Source organism: Suillus paluster (genome assembly GCF_016628075.1).
Source record: "Suillus paluster strain FC165 chromosome Unknown EDB91scaffold_44, whole genome shotgun sequence".
NCBI classification, from domain to species: domain Eukaryota; kingdom Fungi; phylum Basidiomycota; class Agaricomycetes; order Boletales; family Suillaceae; genus Suillus; species Suillus paluster.
Window position 1 is genome coordinate 145318 of NW_024537604.1, and position 21606 is coordinate 166923.

The 21606-nt window shown below is 49.3% G+C and overlaps 6 protein-coding genes across 6 annotated transcripts; 2 read left to right on the forward strand and 4 right to left on the reverse strand.

Annotated features, from left to right (window-relative positions):
* Window positions 1–1338: 1338 nt before the first annotated feature.
* EDB91DRAFT_562114 (Sodium/hydrogen exchanger family-domain-containing protein) lies at window positions 1339–4821 on the reverse strand. Its single transcript, XM_041327717.1, has 9 exons — window positions 4586–4821; window positions 4459–4534; window positions 4309–4404; window positions 3591–4247; window positions 3441–3541; window positions 3344–3392; window positions 3152–3290; window positions 2034–3099; window positions 1339–1981 (listed from the first exon to the last, which is right to left on the reverse strand). Exons 1-9 carry the CDS (start codon window positions 4652–4654, stop codon window positions 1559–1561), a joined length of 2676 nt encoding a protein of 891 aa, XP_041175132.1. The 5' UTR covers window positions 4655–4821; the 3' UTR covers window positions 1339–1558.
* A 3076-nt stretch (window positions 4822–7897) lies between these two features.
* Window positions 7898–9261, reverse strand: EDB91DRAFT_1144804 (uncharacterized protein). Its single transcript, XM_041319152.1, has 5 exons — window positions 8746–9261; window positions 8535–8686; window positions 8363–8480; window positions 8241–8304; window positions 7898–8185 (listed from the first exon to the last, which is right to left on the reverse strand). Exons 1-5 carry the CDS (start codon window positions 9118–9120, stop codon window positions 8070–8072), a joined length of 825 nt encoding a protein of 274 aa, XP_041175133.1. The 5' UTR covers window positions 9121–9261; the 3' UTR covers window positions 7898–8069.
* A 2457-nt stretch (window positions 9262–11718) lies between these two features.
* EDB91DRAFT_1144813 (uncharacterized protein) lies at window positions 11719–15120 on the forward strand. The gene is made up of 10 exons (XM_041319153.1): window positions 11719–11831; window positions 11882–12058; window positions 12119–12226; window positions 12284–12379; window positions 12429–12774; window positions 12823–13507; window positions 13562–13716; window positions 13769–14098; window positions 14153–14691; window positions 14748–15120. Exons 1-10 carry the CDS (start codon window positions 11805–11807, stop codon window positions 15000–15002), a joined length of 2718 nt encoding a protein of 905 aa, XP_041175134.1. The 5' UTR covers window positions 11719–11804; the 3' UTR covers window positions 15003–15120.
* A 647-nt stretch (window positions 15121–15767) lies between these two features.
* EDB91DRAFT_1056395 (uncharacterized protein) lies at window positions 15768–16283 on the reverse strand (the record flags this gene model as incomplete). Its single annotated transcript, XM_041314001.1, has 2 exons — window positions 15768–16045; window positions 16112–16283. Coding segments are annotated over 2 exons (450 nt in total), but the record flags the coding sequence as incomplete, so codon positions are not given.
* Window positions 16284–18988: 2705 nt separating this feature from the next.
* On the reverse strand, window positions 18989–19303 carry EDB91DRAFT_1250529 (uncharacterized protein; the record flags this gene model as incomplete). Its single annotated transcript, XM_041323238.1, has 2 exons — window positions 18989–19162; window positions 19214–19303. 2 exons carry the CDS (start codon window positions 19301–19303, stop codon window positions 18989–18991), a joined length of 264 nt encoding a protein of 87 aa, XP_041175136.1.
* Window positions 19304–19604: 301 nt separating this feature from the next.
* Window positions 19605–21235, forward strand: EDB91DRAFT_1337672 (uncharacterized protein). Its single transcript, XM_041325591.1, has 17 exons — window positions 19605–19874; window positions 19930–19947; window positions 20001–20033; window positions 20089–20106; window positions 20160–20192; window positions 20248–20265; window positions 20319–20348; window positions 20404–20421; window positions 20475–20507; window positions 20563–20580; window positions 20634–20666; window positions 20722–20739; window positions 20793–20825; window positions 20881–20898; window positions 20952–20984; window positions 21040–21057; window positions 21111–21235. Exons 1-16 carry the CDS (start codon window positions 19775–19777, stop codon window positions 21054–21056), a joined length of 471 nt encoding a protein of 156 aa, XP_041175137.1. The 5' UTR covers window positions 19605–19774; the 3' UTR covers window position 21057; window positions 21111–21235.
* The last annotated feature ends 371 nt before the right edge of the window (window positions 21236–21606 follow it).

Genomic DNA, 21606 nt, shown 5'->3' on the forward strand with positions numbered 1-21606 from the left:
GCAGCATTGATGTGGTGAGATCTGAAAGAGATACTCAAAAAACATTGGTGCATGCATCTGATCCCATGGTCCAGTGCCACCAGTAATGTCTTGTTCTGATGCTTTGTGAATATGAGCACTCAACCACTTATTATGAGGTTGCATTGGTCAATCATCATGGATGTAGGAGAACAGGCCAGTAATCAAACAACTATGAATCATAAGTATAATGTTTGATGGGAAGAAAATAATGCTACTCACACCTCAGTCTTGTACAAAGGACTGAGATGCATGCATGTGGGACTTGTAGCTTTATAGTAAGTAGGATAGAGACAAAAAATATATTGTAGCTTAGGAATGAGACATAGTGGAATTGAGCTGATGTCAAGACATAGCACGCTCATACTCCTTTTGGTTAAGCTCATATCCTCGTCTATCCCCAAGTTGCCTCTCCATTGGACGTCTTGGACTCTTCAGATGGTTCGGATTCCAATAGATTCATTTTCTACCACATTGATCGACTGCAGTTTCCAATCGAACGAATCGAAATAGCTCAAAAAGGGAATTGAGCTTGTCTGCACTGGTGCGTCGTGCACCCTTCGAGGCTGTTTGTGTTAGTGATGAGTGGTCATGCCGTTTTCGCTTTCGACTCTGACCTGGTGTCACAGTACATTGAGACGAGCACATTAGAAGGACATGTCTGAAATGGAACAGTCTGGGGCCCATTCTAGGCCAAAGGATAACTAACATCCTCGCTGGGATTTCCTGCATCATGAGGAGCCGATTCAGTGAATTTACTGCATCCTGCCCTCGAAACGTTTGGATACAAAACTAACCTCATAACATATGAAATCAGACAATATTGCTTGGCACATTTTGACCAGAATACTTGGTGCCTGACGATACATCAGGTATACTGATATTGAAGCTCCGGATGGCCATAGACTAGCAGACACCGCACATGCACATGCACATCTGCTCAATTATACACTCAGTGAGACGCAGGCTTGATGATTCCGTGCTCGTCAAATGCCAAGAGGCCCAGAGGGCAACAGCCCTTAGTGCAAATCAAGTACACACTCAAGCGACAGGGTAGACACAACGGCAGACCACACCTGTCGTAAACGTCCACCCTGGCAGGGATATCCTGGGTACATATGATCCCCGCGACACGCCTGTGTACTTGAACTCCGCGGAGCCCGTTGCGAACGAAACGAATGGAAATGGGATCTGTCTATTTCCGGGGATGTCAGTGTAACCACGGATTATTACGTTGGCGGAGTTGTGTCAACGTGTCAAAATCATTCATGACATCATTTGGAGTAACCTTACAAGTAAGAGCCCGTCTGACACAGGTGTAGCGCTCTGAGCGAGTGAAGTGACGAAACAAACATCTGATGGTAAAGGGCCGAGAGACCATTCATCAATATCATACATGTACGGTGCCCATCACTGCATTATACAAATGTTGATACAGTGACTGGTAGCCGATACTATACTGGAGCACTGTTTTATACATACATAAAGATCGGGTTAAATCCATATCTCAAATCCACCAGTCAGACGTTCACCCTGCACTTCAGTCAGCATTAACATTCGCAGCCTGGAGCACAACGACCGCAGTCGCACACCCCGAGGCAACAAACGCAGTCGCAGAATCGCCGATAGTCTGCCTAACAACATCCTGCCCCACGATACCCCGCTCCTCCAAAATCTTCTGCAGCTCCAATGTATGATCTTCACCCGCAAGGCGCTGTGAGCGCCCAACAACTACCAAAACAGGCGTGTGCGCAGACGCCATCTGGATGGCAGAATGTAGTGGTATCGGCGATGAATGCTCAGAGAAGTTGATCCGGGAGAGGGCGGCACACAGCGAGGGCGGTGTGTCAGACGAAAGATGGGATTGGGCATATCGCGCCCAGAGGATGCTATCGGCTGTCTCCGATTTGAAACGCGTTACGGTGTTGGACTGTCCGGCAGCTGGGTCTGGAAAAATGATGTTCTACAAAATTTGTGTCAGAAAATAGGTGAGACCGAAATGCAGTATATCGTACTGAAGAAACATGCATTCCGTGGTCTGGGTCTAAACTTGCTTTCTTTTCTAGATGCACGAGCGAGGGTCTTTGAACTCCAGCACTCTCAGCGCTACTTTTTGACATCCTCACAACCGTCGCACTAGTTCTTGGATTAGCACAAAGCTGCACCACGAACTCGAGCGCAAGCCGATCGTCCGGACCGCCGAAAAAGGGGAAAAATATGTGCCGCACACTCCCAGTACCAGCATCAGCCCGATCGATGAACAGCGCAACATCGGTCTTGCTCTCTGCAAATACTCTGCGCACGAACTGCGAGTGGATCACAGCTGTGGACTTGCCATTACTTTTTGAGCCGCCGAACAACGCATCGAATGGATTCGGTTCGACTTTCATGCTGTGTGGACTTGATGGGACCTCATTTGTATCTCCGAAGTTGGACGATGGCAGCCACGGCAAGAGAACGAGATGAGATCCATACCGTTTCGCATGATCAGCGACAGTATCTGGCATGTCCTCGTACGGGACGATAGAAAGCGAGAGTGATACTGATAGATCATTGAGCTCCCCAAAGGTACGGAAGACGCCCAGAACCGGGTCAGTGCGAATGAGCGTGTCAACCGCTGAAGACTTCATGACGGCCGAAGTACGGTCTGATAGCTCGATCAAACGGAGAGCGTCCACGCTGAACGCAGGCATTTTGATCTTGTCGGATGCGCTGATCGATTTAGTTGATCGGACCGAGGGTTGTCCAAGAGAGGGCGGGCACAGCAGCTGAGTGGCCACCAACATTCCCGACATGTGGTCGAATTTGTCGAGGACAACAGCAAAGCGGGAGCGCCATGGTTGATCCTCAGTCATAGGAGACTTCCGGTCACCTTTATCTTCGTCACTGTCTCCAGTTGACGCCCGTGAAATACCAGCTCCAGCTGGAGCTCGGACCCGGCGTTCAGGCGGATAAAGCCAGGAAACGAGGGGTGTAGTCATGAAAGTTAGGACCAAAGCTTCAAAGACAAACATAGAGAACACGGTTGGGGTGAGAATGCCGGCGGCAAGCCCGATATTGAGCACGATCAATTCAACAAGACTAATAAAGGATGTCAATAACCAGATACGATGGAGGAAATTGGACGACTAACCCTTTGCAAGTCATCAATGATCCGATAGTGCTTGATTCTCGCCAACTCATTCCGAATATCCGTGAGGTGATTGTACATGCACTGAATTTTCCAGTAAAGTCTAGACATATAATGGCGATGGTGAATCCCCAAGTGATGCCTGACGCAATAGTTGGTAAATGATCAACGCGAGTCACGGTTAGCAAAACAAACCATTGTTAAGCAATCCGAGGTTGGTATTTAACCCGGAGTACGTGAAGTACTGTTAAGTGGTCAGCCTTGTCGGAGACAGCAATTCCCACACTCGTACCAATGGCAAAAACACGATTGTCACCATATCTTCAAGCTTCTCCGTTAGCGAGATGGCAAGACCGCCTTCGCGGGGAACAATGATACCCGCCAGGAACGCCCCTACATCCTAAATCAAGGCTGAACGTCGGAATGACATAACATCACCCACCAAAGATAGCATTGACTCCCACGATGTCCGTGAAGAACGCAGACGTCCAAAGGATAAGAATAGTGACTGTCATGAAAGTCATGGTGGGTCCATTCTCCGTACTTCCTGTGAACGTAGCAAACCACAGCAGTGCGATTCTAACCGGCCACATGAGAAATGCTATAAATGCCACAGAAGTTAGGAGGATCCATAGAGCGGCAAGGCCGGAGGTTGCATTGACGAGGGCCACAGCTAGTGCTAGCAGACTCCAACCGACCACATCATTGCACACGCCAGCTGAGAGAACAATGGCGCCGACAGTCGTGTCTAGGAGCTTGAGTGCGGTGAGAATGCGACAAAGAACGGGAAAAGCGGTGATAGAGAATGACACGCCAGTGAAAAGCATGAAGTATGTGAACTTGATGGAGGGACCAATAAAATTGTGGTAGAGTGGCACAGAAATGGCAGCGCCAAGACCAAAGGATAAGGTTATGGCAGAAAGTGCGATGACCACGGATGAGCGTGCACTACGCTTCAGGATGCTCCCGTCGATTTCAAGACCAATTATGAAAAGAAAGAGGCAGAGGCCAATGTTTGCAACTAGCGAGAAATATGGGAGGGATTGAGCGGGGAATATGTGTTCGGTAAAACCAGGGATTCGTCCCATGGCAGTGGGACCTACAGTCGAATGAGCAGCTATAATCTAATAGTAATAGTGCGATGCGAGAAATGAACTGACCGAGGAGAATTCCAGCAAGGACTTCAGCGATAACTTTCGGCTGTTTGATCTTGCCCAAACCAAGTGCGAGCAGTTGCCCCAACGTAATAACTATACCTGCGGTTTGCTTAGAATGATGCTGTCGACGCACTTGAAACAGAAGATGCTCACCCATTTGAATGATCCATAGCCTCAAGGGATCCGAGGTAGTAAACGCTGTGGGATCTAGTCCTGACAATAAGCCACCCTACAATGTCCTTTAGTTGTGCACAGACGGGGCGTTGTAAGAAACGCTTACCTGGCCTGTGGCTCCCCTCTTCCAGTGGCCAGACACGTCACTGACTACTGCGTTCAAGAAGTCAGGCATAGGAGATATGCCAGCAACAGGTGTTTGCAACTGCAGCTGTGAACAAGCAAGTATGAGTCGAAATATGGAGGTGTCTGAGACCAGGAAGTACTAATAGCGACACGCTTGGTCTTCCAAGGAATTTTAGACGATCTACGTAAGATGACCAAAGGGCAACCGCAGCTAAGGCCTGCCAAGGAAGGGCCGTCAGGCACTAAGCTAATTAACCGGCGGCAATTTCAAATATAGGAGTACACCTGTGCCTCATCATTTCAACCCGCCGCCGTCTGTATAACAATCTAGCCTTGACCCAGCCTGCGAGAGTATCTTGCCATCCGCTGGTGCTCACTGATAGGCTCATTGATTAGCATAGGCTCATTGATTAGCATAGAATCACTTACCTACGTAGTATTTAGGCTTCGCAATCGTAAGTAAGCATTGCGTAGTACGTACTATTTGACACTGCCAATGGTAACTGATCTTTTCAGGTCTTTGCGCTCTCATGATATTGGTTACGAACACCATTTCTGCAATTCCCGAGTTCGTTAGAGTTCGCTTCCGAGTCGTTCCCCCACGGTACCGAAGGCTCGTCAACTTTGTTTTCGAATTCCACCCACGCACAATTCTCTTGCAACCTAGAATTGCGTGTTTTGGTTGGGTCTCGTTTTCTTCGCGGTTTGCTCCATCCTGCAACCAGAGACTTGGCCTCGGAACACTCAGAGGGTCCTTTCTCGCCCTAAGTCGCAATCCGAATTTTCACGCACCGGTTCCAAAACGCTCGTTCCCTCAGAGTCGCAGACCACACGGGCGGGTGCGATCTGGACTATTGTGGACCCAGATCTTCCTAATCGACTATACGATAGTATCTAATCCTCGCCGCGATCTGCGAATTCCAATCACCCTGTCTCGTGAAAGTTCGGGAATTGCTTCATCCGATCAGTCGCAGTCACTCCATATCCGAACTCCAGCACGGTCAGATATTGGGGACGGGCAGTGATCAAAGTTACTGCAGTACGAGTGGCAAATGTGTACGAAGTAACTTTTGAAGATAGTACTAGCAATAAAACAAGGCTGTAAGTACCCATATGCTCTATCGATAAATTATAGCATGAACCTTTAATAGCCATGGTCAAAAAGAAGGATTACTCGTCATCGTGCCCATCCGAGCATCCCCTGAGCATCCGAATTGTCATCTGATTGCTGCTGCGACAGAATTTGCAGGGTCTTGCTCATCCCCACAGATATGCTTTGTTAGCACGAACTTTTGAATTCCCTTTCTTCTCCCAACGAGCTTTGCTATTAGTTGCCATGATCTCAAGACACGAAATCGTATTTTTGGAACCAATGAGACACTGAGTTCCGCCGCCGCGCGGAGAGAGATAGGCACATTAGCGCGGCGTTCGACGATACATATAGTGACAAGGCGATAACAATATCACATAAAGGGTGATTCAGAAGTTATCGATGTCGATTCCTTCCGAATCTCCGACGGCGACGACAATTCAAGAATCAATAGGCCACCAGTCAGGCGCGCAGATATCTTTGTGCCAGCGGCCCGAGGTTGGATACAACGAGACAACAGTCGATATGTATGGCTATACTTAATTAAAGGCTGACAATCTGGCTGTTTCGTTATCCCAGCCCGCGGATTTTCGCGCTACAAAAGGGCTTATGCGTATTTCATACCGCTCGTTCTCTTTTTACAACAATTTGTCTCCAAGCAAGTCACTTCTTTGTCAGTTCCATTCGTCTCGGAGGCATTCGAAGTGGTTGCCAGCACAGCACCCGTGTGTAATCGTGGTGGACAAAGCAACTATACACAACTTCATACAACGTAGTGATCTACATATTTCATGTCTACCACTGGCCAGCCGGTGTCCCCTGTGTACAAGATAGCGAGGGAAACGCTCTAGTCTACTTCTAAGTACTTCTACCACGTAGCTACACTACACGATACGCTATGTATGAACAAATGTCATAGACTGGTAAAACTCATGTACCGTTTAAACAGTTTACAAGGAAAACTTGACGCAACTGTAGCACGTAATGCAGCAATGTGCGGTCGGGCCACCCTCTCAAGGCATGACTAGTGCAGCTCGCCGCTACTATAATGTAGCTGTCGAACCCTGAATGCGCTGCAGTGATATAGCTCAGCACAATATTCAAAATAATCGTAGACTTCTTACCTAGGGCAAGCGGCCGAGCATCTGGCAAGGCTGTGGGCCCTTTGGATTATATGTGCGCGTATGACCCATTCATAGGCGGATAAATCGAGCTTCGTCTAGGTCTTGCAGTGTGACCAGATGACTCTCTCTAGACAGTAATTGTGAGGAAGGTATGGCGAGAGCAGAACATTGGACTCACTTCCTGCAGCTGATTGTATAAGTCGAACGACAAGCTAAGAATGATGTCGCCCAGAGATACCGCCCTTGAGAGACTTTCTCTCGTTCTCTTATCGAGAAGCTGATACATGACGGTCCTCATTGCTTGTATGCTACAGGAAGGTAGTGAGACAGCTGTGCTTTCGAGAGGATTTCACAGCTCTTACCGGCTAAGTTGCGCCACATCACTCTCATTCCCGTAACTCATCAGCGCAGTACATTGTCGTAGAACCTCGCTGGTCTGGTGATACCAGGCCTGCACCATTTCCCGGGTACCCATCGGGCAGTCCGAGGAATATTCCACGGAAGATCCGTGGTACACAAACTTCTGAGAGATCGTGATAGACATGAGATGTGAGGAATCTAGGGCAGAAGAAGGCTTGTCGAGTTGGCTGGAGATTGACCGGTCGAGGGCAACTTATAGCTTTCTGAAAGCAAATAATTCCAGAAGAGAAACAATCAGGTACTAAGGGGGAGTGTAGCGGGTAATCATCCGCACAAAAGTGGGTTTAGTACCTTTTGTACGGACCGTCCTTCTAGCTAGGCACCAGAGATGGATGCACGCCCAGACAGTCGCAGTGTCTACCGCTTCCGCCGCGCTGTTGTCCTTTGTTCTTTTGAAACAATATTACTATGTATGTGGAGTTTCTATGGCAGCGCGCAAATAGGCGGGATCGCAGAAGCACGTCGGGGGCCTTGTTGTCTCGTCGTTGTGAAACGTGTTACGATGTATCATCAATGGACGTTCAGAACCACAGAAGACAAAAACGATAGCGCCTCGGGTCGAGCTCGGCTGTCCCCATTACTTACAGGCGCTAAATGGGTGCACTGATAGCTTTACGTATACTAATGAGTCGCGGAATCAACCGCAAGAGACCGCAACTTGCCGTGTCGCAAAGGAACAGTAGTATACTTTGTTACGGTATGGAAACAAAGAACATATATACAACATACATATGTTTAAAATATCCGCCGATACAGATAGCGGGGAGTAATAAGACACCGAAATATTTGTCGCCCAAGCAGCCAAGGACCAAGCTGAGCGCGACGTTCTTTCACCGAAAATGTGACGTCCTGGAGATTACAAAGGTTCGGGGATCAATCGTGGCAAGATAGCGATCGGTTGCAGCCACTTGATCAGCTGCATCTGTTCTCGCTCCATACCCTTTTTCTAAGTAGAAAGGGTATGATTAGCTCGTAAAACTCCACGAGATAGCCATTCATACCATGCAAGACAGCATATCTTCGAGCCCACGATTTATAATCAGAGCCGTTTTCTCGGTGAAATAGCTATAATATCCCAAAGGTAATTAAGCCATACAGATTACTAGGTGTAGCCACGACTTACTATTTGCAACTTTGTGCTAAGATATTGGGCTCGATAGTTGCATTTTTGCGCCTCGGCCAGTCGCTCGTCATAGCTCAAGTGAGTGTCGGCCAAAAGAGCGTCATTCATGTCTCCGAGACTAAGCGGCGGGATAGTCAAGGAGACCATTACTTATCGATGGAACACAACTTACGAAGAACGTTGAACATGATCAGTGGTGCTGCCGTACTCCAGATAGTCCTGACAATAGTCGAGAATGACGTTGGTACTGTCGTGCCACTTGGTGACTTCGTCGCGTTTGGGACGCTTAGTGCCGTTCCAGGAGAGAGACATGGTTTCGAGGTGCTGTTGTGATGTAACCTGAGGAATATGATAGGAGGCTGAGACTGGAAGGCGGAACCCACCTTATATATATTGTACGTACAGGATTTGTGCATACGAATGTGGCCAACTGCTGTGTGGCAAGAGGTAGCGCCATTCACTGGAGAGCTCAGCTTGTGGATAATTTGAGTCGGCCACCTAGGATCCCTACCATTCCGTAAACAAAATAGACGTACTACGACTGTCACAATGTACTTGCGTCGTTGCACTTTGCTGCCGCAGCCACAGGCATGTGTCGGTGAAGACAGCCATAACATCATGAGAAGTGATCTACAGCGGGCCGCCACAATATTATTACAGAAAGTATGGGTGTCAGGCATCATTTTGCTACCATGTAATATGCCTATGACTCTCAGGCTCAGTGCACTGCATTGGACCAGCAGCCAATTTGGAGTCATTTCGAGTCAGCACACGTGGATCTGATAATAAAAACATGAATTTTCAAGCCCCTTACTAGGACGGAATGCGTGGCGGTTTCCCCGCATGTTAGGAAAAGGCTGGGCGACATCGGTCCTATGGTGAGATGTGGTAAACCAGGTATGTGTGAAGGCGCCACTTGGTCGCCACATCGCGATTTGACGCCAAAGGACCAGCCCTAAATGTCACATGACCAGCCCGAACCTTCGCCTTCGTATGTACGATTTCCCCCAGTGTGCGTAAGTATGGTTGGACCACGGAGCCTCGTGGAGCCCAATGGCCCAATACAGATGCTCCGCAGTCCATTAGGCCTTAGGAATGTGCCCTTGAGCGGCCGCGGCGATGGTGAGTGGATTACTACCTATCTTCACCGTTTCTGTGCGTATTTAATTGTTGCATGTTTGACTTTGGTGCTCCATCTTAGACATCGAATATCTTGACGTGATTCTTTTTTTCTGGTCGTCTAATGAGGCACCCTCAGAGCTGGGCCCTTGTCATATATGACACCTGCAAGTCCATAAATCCATAAATATGACTATGACGCCAGCACTCGTGACGTTATGCACCCCATGTACACGTCTTTTGCATCCACAGATGTAGGTGATTCTGTTTTGAGTCGTGGAGGGACGAAGGCTGTGTTCGTGAGTTTCACATCGAGTTGCCATTTTTCTGCTTAGCCCTGTTAGCAAGCAATGCACTGAATGCATAAATCGAATGAACAACAGACAATACAAAAACCGCCATGGTGAATTGTTGGTGGAATAATATACTATTTAAACAAAGCGGTCATTCGGTACTGCTACCTTTGAAATTGCTCGCACAATGTCAATGTCAATCGAGCGATTACTCCAGGGACTTCAGGTTTGAACATCAGTATCGTGCATCGGCAGTCATCTCACATACAAGCTGCAGATTTCCGGTCCCCTACATCAGGCTAGTCTCCCAAGTCACGTCAAATTTATATCCAGTGTCCACCTAGACAACACTATGAACAATGCTACGGTTATCGCCTCAACCGAAGATATACTCTACCTCAAGAGTACAGACAAAAGCGTTGCATTAACCCAAAGCGGCGCGAGATCGAGGCTGACGAAGATATGCATTATGACGACGACGACGAAGATGACGAGGTTGTAGCGGTCACCGCTGTTTGTTCGGATGATCCCGCTCGCTTCAATGTACAACCTACCCGAGAACAAATGACGTTGTTAACGGATTTGTTCGGAAACGCCCCTCAGTGGTGGGTGTGTTTGGGTGACACGAGCTCCACTTCACTTGGTATGAAAGCAATGTAGTGCTGAAAAGGCTCGTCTTTCAAAGGACACTCCGGCAACGAAACTCCCCATTATCCGCAAGCTACAGTAATGGCAAATTTAATGGTACAAAACATATGTGCTACACTACAGACAATCCTAGTCAACATGTTCAGTGGCACAGCTCTGACGGACTTGCTTTAGCAATGTGAAGTAGGCGGGTGCTAATGCAATCAAGATTGAAACCAACGTCTTCTTGGTATATGACCTTCTCCCTGCAGGTTTCGGAACCTACGGTGTCATCATTCAAGCTGTTCTTCAGTTTCTTTTGCTCTTGGACTGCAGAACGGGAACAATTCAATCGCGGCTCATCATAAACTGCGAGACACTACTGACATTCCATGACTGCTAGCCGTTTTTTCCAGCTCTGGTCATGCAAACCTTTCGCTTCCTGCTCTTTCTAACCGACACAGTAAGCCATCACCCACAATCTAAATATTTGATCGACTCACATCCAACAGTGTGTAGTGCAGCTTCTCCACTTGCCGGTTACATTCTTCTGCCAAGGCAATAGGGTTCTGGTCGTCGCGAGCAACACGTCCTTCAAGGAAATGCACTGCATTGTTCATGCCCCTGAGGCTAGATTTAGTTCGAATCAGTTGTTGCAGTGTTGAAGGTTGGAGTTTGAACAGGAGAACATACAATGCTAGCTGTGCACTATCTTTAGCATCTCCATGGACAAGCAGAGGTTCGCAGTAGTTGAGGAGATCCTCAGTACTCTTGTACCAGGCAGCGATCAGGTTACGCATGTCAATGGGAAGCGCAGGTAGGAGGTGGTGGTTGATAGGGACGGCGCTGAAGGACTGCGGCTATAAGACAAGTGGGACTCTTTCTGAGCTGTTTCGAGACGCTAGCCGGGCTTTAAATCTCTCCCTGCTATGAGTTACGACCATCTGAGACCCACTGAGAGCCTGACAGGGTGTGCAACATTACCGAGCAGTTGCCAAGAATAAGAACAGCAGGTCTTCGTGGAACAACAAACGCAATGAGCTCGGTTCTGTATGGGGTTGTACTATTGTTCTGATGACGACAGGTAGTGATGCATGCTCAGGCTGCTGCCTGCAGCATGCCCAAAGCGCACGTAATTACCTGCCAGTGCGCCTGGTTCAATCGTACAATAACATTTCTCACACTGCTGCGTCGCAGGTGAAGATGTGCCGCAAGTTGGCAACGAAGTTGAATTACTGATTGTCTTTGTACGGCCGGCGTGGACCCACAATTCAACGAACTTGAAGACCTGCCAAAAAGGAACAAGAAGGTCATAAGGCGCGAGTTGACCTACCCTGAACTGCTCACGTGACCGACCTTGTACACTTTGAATTCGTGTTTTCACAAATTCGAAACTGTTCGTGATGCGTCGGTCGAACAAATCACACAAGGTGCGCACGGACCTGTTCGTTAACTACATATACACAGACCGCTTATCTAGGTTCCCAACGTCAAACTTCGACCAGCTCAACCGCAATCCCGCCATGCCCACCTCACGGACGCGCCATATGACTACAGCTCAGACTCCGAACAAGTCCCTCCCAATGCGAGTATGGTCGACCTGTGTCCTAGACCGTTCACAGGAGTTACCATCTGCGCAACGGGTACCATGGACAAGGTGCGCCGGTTCTAGTTGTGGTTGTGACAGAAAGTGGAGAAGTTAACAGTGTGTGGGAAGCCTACTTTGTTTAAGCAAGCATTTGAACTAGGGGCAACATCTACCAGCGACTTCACGGACAGGGTGACCCACTTACTAGCCAACAGCCATGGCGGGGCCAAGTATACGGTGAGACTACTCTCAGGTGCCTCTCACCTTTGTTTAATCCTGTTCACACGAGTGCAGTGCGCGCTAGAACGCAAAATACCTATCATGCGTCCCGAGTGGATAACAGATGCACATCAAGTCTGGTTGCGTGGAGATGACGTGGACCTAGCAGAGGTGAGCTCGACAGAATCACTTACAACCTACATACTCCTAACATACGCAGACCGTCTCCGGGTACCGCCTCGCCATATTCTCTGGCGTCACACTCTCACTATCAGGTATCGACGACCTCGAGCAACGCGCAAGCATCAACCGTGCCCTCACTAAACACGGTGGTTCATATGTCAAAGCCATTGAACGCCCTGTGAAGGTTACACACCTACTATGTGCGGGCGACAATGAGACTGAGAAGATGCGCTACGCTGACAAGTTCAACAAACGTGGGGAGGCAAAGATATACGTCGTATGGGAGGAGTGGTTCTGGGACTGCTTGGAATTTGGAGGACGCTTCGAGGAAAAACGCTACGCCGTGACACGGCCGAGGCCGGAGAGGAAGACTGCGGACGAAGGTAAGGTAGACAGCCACTTCACACACTTGAAAATTAATTCCCGCACAGTAGAGGTTACCACCTCAATACCAGTCCGCGACTCCGCCCCAGGCACACACCCTTCGAATGCGATCCCTGTTGACGGGCATCTACCCAGGACACCCGCACTACCGAAACCCAGTCTCGAACATGACCTAGCGGATGAAGAGGAACCTGCTTCCCTCGCACGCGCTCCAGTTCGCGCAGTGACGCTTCAGCTCTGGGGGAGTCTCTTACGTCCACGGGGCTTCGAGCTTGATGCAGTTGGTAACAAGCTCGTGCGCAGTCCTTCGAAGTCACAGTCAGTGGCTGGCCTACCGACGTCGCCAACACGATTACCAGCACGGCTCATGCCTGATGCGCGAGCGAAATACAAAGAGCAGGAGAGAGAACTGCAGGGGAAACCCAGCGTAATCTCGTCATTTAGGCGCACTAATTCATTTGCACCACCCACGAAAGAGCTGGTGACGCGCCAGCCGTTCAGGCGGACAACCACGATTGCAGTTCTGGGACCCGAGGACGCAGAGGGGAGCGAAGCACCCCACCGACCTGAGGTGAAGGATTCGTCAATGGCGACACTCTTTTCGGGCTACCGCTTCAGTCTACTCGGGGAGGCGAAGTGTGTGAATGTACGCACCGCCATTGAGAATGGGGGAGGTGTGGTCATGGATGAAGATGCAGATAATGTCGATTTTATTGTGGTGCGACTCATTAGGTGAGCTTCAAGCTTTTGGTCTGCTTAGGGCGTCTTATGCAGTGGATCACTTAGTGGGAGTAAACTCTACCAAAACGAGCCTGATGAGACGTTGCGTGCCAAATATCGCACAGAATGCTGGCTCGAACACTCGGTTTTCCAAGAGCGAATATGTGAACCACACGAAAATATTTCATTCATGCCCCTTACCCTTCCCTGTCCAATACCTAGTATGCATAATACCTTAGCCCTCTCGTCTCACACGTGCTGACATAATCACAGACGCTGGACAGATTATTCTAAGTCTTTCTGGACTCGATCAGTCTGAGCTATGCTGGACAAAACGTTTGCTGCGTGCATTGGGCATAACGCTTGCCCAGACATTCTCCCGACGTTCGACGCATCTACTCTGTCCAAGTGCGTGTGGTGCCAAATATGACAAGGCAAAAGAGTGGACCATTCCCGTCGTTGGCATGGCGTGGCTGGAGGATATGGCGACAGAGGGGAAGGTGCCTGACGTCAGCGAATATATCATCGGCGATGTCGGCGGTCGCATGGCAAAGGGTAAGGCGAAGGAGGATGTGCAGATGATGGTTACTACTAAGGGTAATAGTAAGCAAGGAGATACCAACATTTGACGCGATTCTGACTGCTCTGCTATCACAGGCAAACCCGTCCCTCCGCTATTCACAAAGAAACCAGATCTCTTACAAGACTTCCGAACACCTACTCTCCTTGATATTGAGCATGCCCCGCCGGCCACATTCTTCGCCAAGTCGAACGGCTTACTCGACGACGCTCCGTCGCAAGGTGAGTGTGACGACGGGGTGCGGTTCTCAGCTTCTCCGCCTTGCCTGCCACCGCAGAGCAGCTCTCCTCCACTTGAATATGTAGCAGCGCCCCCTGTATGCCAGAGACTACCTCTATTACCCTCTGAAGACATCAATCCTCCAATACCTTCCTTGGATGTAAACGGACGCATACCCTCTTCCAGCTCACCCTCGCCAATGAAGCTCCCGCCAAGCTCAGATGCACGGCTGACGTCCGAACCGTCGCCAGTGCGAGTGCCTCATCCGCGAGACATTGCACGCGAGCTGCAGGAGAGTTTGACTACGCTGCTTGGGAAAAGACAGATGTCAGAGGATGATGTTGTACGCCCGGAGCAACGAAAGGGCAAGCGGCCGCGACCACAGCCGCGTTCCAAGGTCTGTTGGCAGTCTCGAGATTCTCTCTCGAATATTGATTCGTTGATTATCTATAGGTGCAATCTCGGCAGGAATCACGCGAGACCATCACTGGCGAGTCTCCGGCGCGACTTTTGCTGCCTCCCCAGCCCATGTATTATGATGCGATGAGCCTGCTGGACGGGAGTGCGCGACCGAGCGATGATAGTCTACGCGTGACATATGAAGATCCCGGGCAGGAGGCGGAGAAGCGGAAGCTGATGGCTTTGCTTGGGGAGGAGAGTGTGGGTGGGAAGAGGAGAAGGAAGAGCACCAGGATAGCGGGATTTTGATATGCATCCAAGTGTAGTGCTTGTTATACCATCTAGTCACCTACGGTGCTGCATTGTACTAGTTGACTGTCACTGATCTGTCAGGCATCAATGAGACCGCCGAAGTTTCAAATTCCCAGATTTTCCGAGTTCTATTCATACACTCAGATGTTTGTGTTCGGAATCCATTTCTAGCAGACGACTACGTCCTATAACAGCTACTGGTACTATGTCCCTTTCTGGATTTTTTTTTTGCGCGGATCGGACTAAGACCCTCTTGCAGTGGTATTTGCACCCTCACAGCCTACAGCCTACCAGAATGACGGAGAGGAGTGCGGTGACATACTAGAATACTTCCCCAGGTTGATGCCCAAAGGCAACAGGTTTGTCCTTCCTCACGATGGCGACCCATACTACTACAACTCTGCGAAAAACGCGTAGAGGAGGAAGACGTGTCATGGAATACGGAGTGAAGAACCCAGAGAACGAAGAATGAGGAGGTGGACAGCTGGCATAGTGGAAAGAACTTTGGGTAGCGCGACAACTTGAAGCCGGCGGAGAGCAGCTGGACTCGAAGGATGTCATCGATGTATCGTCAAACGTCTCAGGTTATTGTTGCCGAAGAGGCATCGCTTGAGGTAATTGCTAGACTTATATTTGTTTCTACAGGATGTTGAACCTCGAACGAACAGGCTGATTTCTCTAGCTGGTCCCATTCATCGGTGCCAGGTCAGGTTGGTCGCGCTGGACCCTGCATCTGAGTATAACCTCCGCATCCTGTCTGTCTTAATCCCACAAAGGGCCCTCCTGGTTCTCCATGACGTACGCATAAACCTGTGTCCAATCCTGGCACACATGCGTCACACCCAAGCCGTCTGTGCCCACCAACGTGCCATCGGAGTCGATGTTGAGTGGGTCGAGGGTAATATCAGAATTGCAAAGAATGGCCTGCCGCAAGAAGTTGAGGCAATGACCACTATGGTCATCGGGCCCGTTAATGAGGGCTTCTCGGATTATTTGCAGACAATGTAGCTGGTGAAACATCGTGACACCAAACACTCGCCCTGACAGAATTCGGGAATGGTGAGCATTCGACATGCATTGACAGAAATGGAGCGACAATAATTTACCGTTTGGTCCCAGGCGCACAAATCCGTGGCCTCGTGGAAATCGGTCAAGTGAATCCCACTCCAACCAGGCCATGAACCCAGATATGCTGTAATGTTCTGTGTCGTTAAACGTCAACGCCACGGTGTCTAGGCGGAGGGGTAACTCGGTCGGATGATCGTCGCCAATGTAAGCTGCATCAAATTTGTTGAGTGAGATTAAACCATTGTGGCTGCCAGTGAAGACGACTACGACATACTGTACTTCCTATCATCGACCGATGTGTGTTGCAAGCGCAGGATGGTGAGGATGTTCAATAAGATGCTAATGGCGAAAACACTAGGCCCAGATACGCGCAGTATTTCCGAGGATCGAAGTCTGAAGTTGTGAAGCATCGAGTCTGTCGCTTAATATGATCTGAAGAAAGTTCGAGTCACTTAGTATGTGTATGCGCACTGCACAGCGTAGACAGCTGTGACTAGTTATCAGAAACCGAAACCCCTAGTATTGGGGGCTACTCTCGAGCCGTTGCTGGCAGGGACGTCAAATGACGTGTCACTCCACGTAAAACCACTTGCTTTTTGGTGCGTGTCACTTACTTGGTCGTTGCCGAGTTGTTGGTACTGTACTGAACTAACAACTACGGCATTCACAGCGAAAGGGCCCCAAACCCTTCTCGAGGTTTCAGTTCGCTGAGTGTCTACTCGTTCGAAATAGAGCTGATCACGGGGGAATTAACGGTCCAGGGGCATTCACTTCCGTTGTGTCCGCTACTCCTTTAGGTAGTGGGTTTGGGGGTTGCAGTCATTGCAATTGGATGCCGAAAAGTAAGTCAAAAGCGATGGCAATGTGCTGATAAATTTTCAACTGGGAAGACACATGCCGCTGATCCACAATTCCCGAATTCCCTTTGGAGGGAACCCAAAAGTTGGAAAGTTCTGTCCGCCCCGTCTGCATCCATCCCATCTGTCCTGTTTGCCCCATTCGTCCGCATCGTCCTCTTGGATCCAGCAGACGCACGCACACTTTTTGAAGGAACTCTTCATCACCCGGATGCAAGCGGTGCCTTTGGATATAACCTACAAGCGCTCTGCTCGCCTGCGGACGGTCTCTCAGATCTTTTTACAGCAGTAACGAAGAGTAAACTACGTTTGCTGTCTCTCTTTCTTCATTTGTGGGTGACCACAACGTCCGAATATCGCGTCGATTTCAGACTCTCGACAGCGCTGTGTGCAGTTGACCATGCGCAAATCCATCTGTGCGAATGTCAACCACGGCGCGTCGGAGTGTCAGACCTTGCGAGCCATTGAACGTCGTAGCGTATGCAGGTCGCAGTGGAAATTGTTTGCGGTTGGCGGTCCAACTGGACCGCGCCGGATTATATGAGAATGTGTTGCGAGGCAGACAATGAACTTCGCATGTTTGTGGAATTTGCGCTTCGACGAAGCGTCGGCGCAGTGCAGTGATTCGCACCCGTGTATTTCGTACTAATCCCTTCTCTAGTGACATATTACGTTGCACTGCGCATATCGCGTTTACTTTGAGGTCCAGGCGATGCGGAGGTGTATTCGGGTGTGTTAGCATGGCAAGATAATCAGGTGTTTTCTCGGGAGCATCAGGAGGCGCTTGATCAGCTTCTTTTAATACGTCTGAACTGAAGTAAGATTCTATGTTTCTCTGAGAATCAGAGTGAGTGAATGGCCATTTGCAGGTTCTTACCATAGTCTCCTGGTAGCGCCTCGAGAACGCTATCGTTGAAATCGTTGACAAAGACATTCAGTGGGGATAGGAATGCGCGTTTAATGCACTCCTCTGGATCTTGGAGAATGTGAGGCGGGAATACGAATTCTACAGCGTCGTTAACATCAGGCATCTCGTTGATAATGCCGAGTGAACAACGTGCGCCAGATGTGTCTTCTCCGATTTCATCGACGAATTTGGTGTACTGTGGATCTCCGATCGTTCGAAAGAGCAGCACGACATCATGATAATGAGTTGTAATAAGAGAGACGTTACAGAGCGACTGGGCGCCCTCAGAAACAAATGTGGAGCCTGAAAGGGGTTGGAGTGGAGTGCGCACAGAACACGTCAGCAAAGTGACCTCATGAAGTGGAGCACGTGCCAGAGGCAACTCGAGTCGAGCGTCCTGTGGAGCGCGCATATGGCGTCGACACCAATTGGAAATCTTACAATATGTAGATATATTACACATTCTACCCACACAGTGACTATAGTAGCTATACACTTGTGAATCAACGATCTAGTAGGTGACAGGAAGGCGAGCGGAACACATTTGATATGTAGAGTGACCTTGCTGTCGACCTCGGTGGAGGTTGTCATTACAACAAATGCGGAGAGCTGGCCCGTAGAGCGGGCACATGCACTCGGCATGATTCGGGCACGAAGCATTGAAGCGCCGAGCCAGCGTTCCCCTGTAGGCTGTGGGACCCTACGAGCTGTGGCTATGCAACGTCAAGTTCAAGCTTAGTTTTTCGCTTCCAATTGTTCGCGACCAAGCTACTAGTACGTACGTGACTTTGAAGGCTGACCAATGCAGGTCTACCTTAACCCGTATCTTTTTCTACTCAACACCTAATCTATCCTATCTCCATCGGGTCGAAAGCTATACCATGGATCAGTCTGGCACCTCAACCTGTAAATATGTGCAGCCGCACTCACCTAACGGAGGAGATGAGAATATTTGTTCGAATTCAAGTCTACAACCATTACAGGCAACCTCGATGCTAACGGTCCCTTTCTTACCACGTGAAAACTGCATTGGCAGCTGCGACTGCCAGCCATCTTCGAAATCCAGCTGCTCGATCTTCTCTTTCTTAGGAAGGAACCCGACAATGCCCATTAGTCCAATTCGTTGGGTCGCGAATTCCAGCCGAGGCTCGTCATGGTTTCAACAGGAGTGGGGTAACGTTCCAAATCTGGATTTCGGTGAGGGAGCCAGATGAGGTATAGGTCTTGTTGGCCTCAAGACCATTGTCGGGACTGGGAACGACGCTGTCGATGTAACAGGAGGTGAATTTGGACGGGCCTAGGTGCCACTGGTAGAACATTGAGTCCTGGAATGATATAAATGACCAAGTCGCTTCAGATCACGGAGGTCCACTTACATTCTCGCTCAGGATAACGTGCGAGCCCGAAGTATAGATTTGGTCAGGTAAGGCTTTTTTCACCCGTACGATGGCGCTTGTGAAGTACATCTTTGGTGCTGGCCACACGGGTCCCTTTATGATACAATGTTCGTGATAATTGAATGTACGTACCCTTTTGCTTTTTTCGGAGATCGTCGATCAATTCGAGCTGGTCAGGTTGGTGAAAATTTCAAACGGTGACGAAACGACGACGCGGCACCCTTCCTCATGCATGAAACTATAATCTGGTTTATTTGAGTCCACGAAAGTGGCCCAATGAAATAATACCCTGAGTCCCTGCCACGCGGCTCCTTCTGTTTAAGACTAACGGCAGACTTCCTCACCGTGTCGCATCGAAAGAGCAGGTAGCGAACGGAAGAGCAATTTGCCTAACCATATGATATTCAAAACGAACGTTTCTGCGAGTCAGTCTGTGAACTGGGTCAGAAATTTGGCTCCCCAAAGATATAAAGGCCACACTCCCTGCATCGAGTCTGCAGTCAATACTCCAAGTGACACCCTCTTATCAATCTAACCACCATGAAGCTCGTTTTGTCTTTTGTTTTTGTTGCTATCGCTTTGGTACAGACCACAATGGCAGCGCCCGTGGTCGACAAACGCGCGGAGAAGACCCTCGAAGGTATCTTTCAACGTGTCTTGTAGTATTCGCGTCCTCTAACTACATATGCATCCAGCTCGTTCGCGCAAGGGATGTAGGTTGAATTCTAACGTGCCTACAGTAGTATCTGGGTGACACTCTGATTAGATAGCATCCCTGCGGACTCCTCTGATATCGAAGGTATGTTTCGACGTGTCTTGTAGTATTCGCGTCCTCTAATTACATATGCATCCAGCTCGTTCGCGCAAGGGATGTAGGTTGAATTCTAACGTGCCTACAGTAGTATCTGGGTGACACTCTGATTAGATAGCATCCCTGCGGACTCCTCTGATATCGAAGGTATGTTTCGACGTGTCTTGTAGTATTCGCGTCCTCTAATTACATATGCATCCAGCTCGTTCGCGCAAGGGATGTAGGTTGAATTCTAACGTGCCCACAGTAGTATCTGAGTGACACTCTGATTAGACAGCATCCCCGCGGACTCTGATATCGAAGGTATGTTTCGACGTGTCTTGTAGTATTCGCGTCCTCTAACTACATATGCATCCAGCTCGTTCGCGCAAGGGATGTAGGTTGAATTCTAACGTGCCCACAGTAGTATCTGAGTGACACTCTGATTAGACAGCATCCCCGCGGACTCCTCTGATATCGAAGGTATGTTTCGACGTGTCTTGTAGTATTCGCGTCCTCTAACTACATATGCATCCAGCTCGTTCGCGCAAGGGATGTAGGTTGAATTCTAACGTGCCCACAGTAGTATCTGAGTGACACTCTGATTAGACAGCATCCCCGCGGACTCCTCTGATATCGAAGGTATGTTTCGACGTGTCTTGTAGTATTCGCGTCCTCTAACTACATATGCATCCAGCTCGTTCGCGCAAGGGATGTAGGTTGAATTCTAACGTGCCCACAGTAGTATCTGAGTGACACTCTGATTAGACAGCATCCCCGCGGACTCCTCTGATATCGAAGGTATGTTTCGACGTGTCTTGTAGTATTCGCGTCCTCTAACTACATATGCATCCAGCTCGTTCGCGCAAGGGATGTAGGTTGAATTCTAACGTGCCCACAGTAGTATCTGAGTGACACTCTGATTAGACAGCATCCCTGCGGACTCCTCTGATGTCGAAGGTATGTTTCGACGTGTCTTGTAGTATTCGCGTCCTCTAACTACATATGCATCCAGCTCGTGATATCGACTAAGGTAACTCTTTAGTTTCAACCCTCTCGACTCTTTTGAAAAATTCTCTCCGCTAGCATAAGATCAGAAGCTCGGGGTTGTGGGCCCCGGTCGCGGGTGAAGGTCTTTCCTTAGCGCAAATTAGTTCAATAACTATGTTTATCAATGGTTCACCTGCAACGAGGGCTTCGTCCGTTTCTCCTTGATGGTAACTCTCGCTAAGTGTGAAGTCATGCCCTGCACATACCCGAACCTTCTGTAACCTTGTCCGACAACTGGGGAACTAACCCTTGACCCCCTCTGCGAGATCAAAAGAACAGCTGCAATGACATCGCTAGAAACACCTTCCGCATTCTAGATTGCGATCACTCCCAAGTGCAACGTGCGATAGCTACCGGTCATCTATAAAGTCGAAACGACTGTACGACGCTCGTTCTTCGCGGCGTTTGTTGACTGCAAAGAAGCTTACCAGGCGCGAATTGAGCTAGCCTGAACTGGTCACGTGACGGATATGTACGGACAATCCTATGCCCACCTCGCGGGCGCGCCCTATGTCTATAGCTCAGACTTCGA

Coding starts and splice junctions, on each gene's coding strand:
- EDB91DRAFT_562114 (XM_041327717.1), bottom strand. CDS start 4,654: ATGCCTGACTTCTTGAACGCAGTAGTCAGTGACGTGTCTGGCCACTGG. Junction 3,542..3,590: donor GGGAGTCAATGCTATCTTTG/GTGGGTGATGTT, acceptor TTTAGGATGTAG/GGGCGTTCCTGGCGGGTATC. Junction 1,982..2,033: donor ACGGAATGCATGTTTCTTCA/GTACGATATACT, acceptor CAAATTTTGTAG/AACATCATTTTTCCAGACCC.
- EDB91DRAFT_1144813 (XM_041319153.1), top strand. CDS start 11,805: ATGCGTCGGTCGAACAAATCACACAAG. Junction 11,832..11,881: donor GGTCGAACAAATCACACAAG/GTGCGCACGGAC, acceptor CCGCTTATCTAG/GTTCCCAACGTCAAACTTCG. Junction 14,692..14,747: donor GACCACAGCCGCGTTCCAAG/GTCTGTTGGCAG, acceptor GATTATCTATAG/GTGCAATCTCGGCAGGAATC.
- EDB91DRAFT_1144804 (XM_041319152.1), bottom strand. CDS start 9,120: ATGACTCCAAATTGGCTGCTGGTCCAATGCAGTGCACTGAGCCTGAGA. Junction 8,687..8,745: donor GTACGTACAATATATATAAG/GTGGGTTCCGCC, acceptor ACATCACAACAG/CACCTCGAAACCATGTCTCT. Junction 8,305..8,362: donor TTAGCACAAAGTTGCAAATA/GTAAGTCGTGGC, acceptor GGGATATTATAG/CTATTTCACCGAGAAAACGG.
- EDB91DRAFT_1337672 (XM_041325591.1), top strand. CDS start 19,775: ATGAAGCTCGTTTTGTCTTTTGTTTTTGTTGCTATCGCTTTGGTACAG.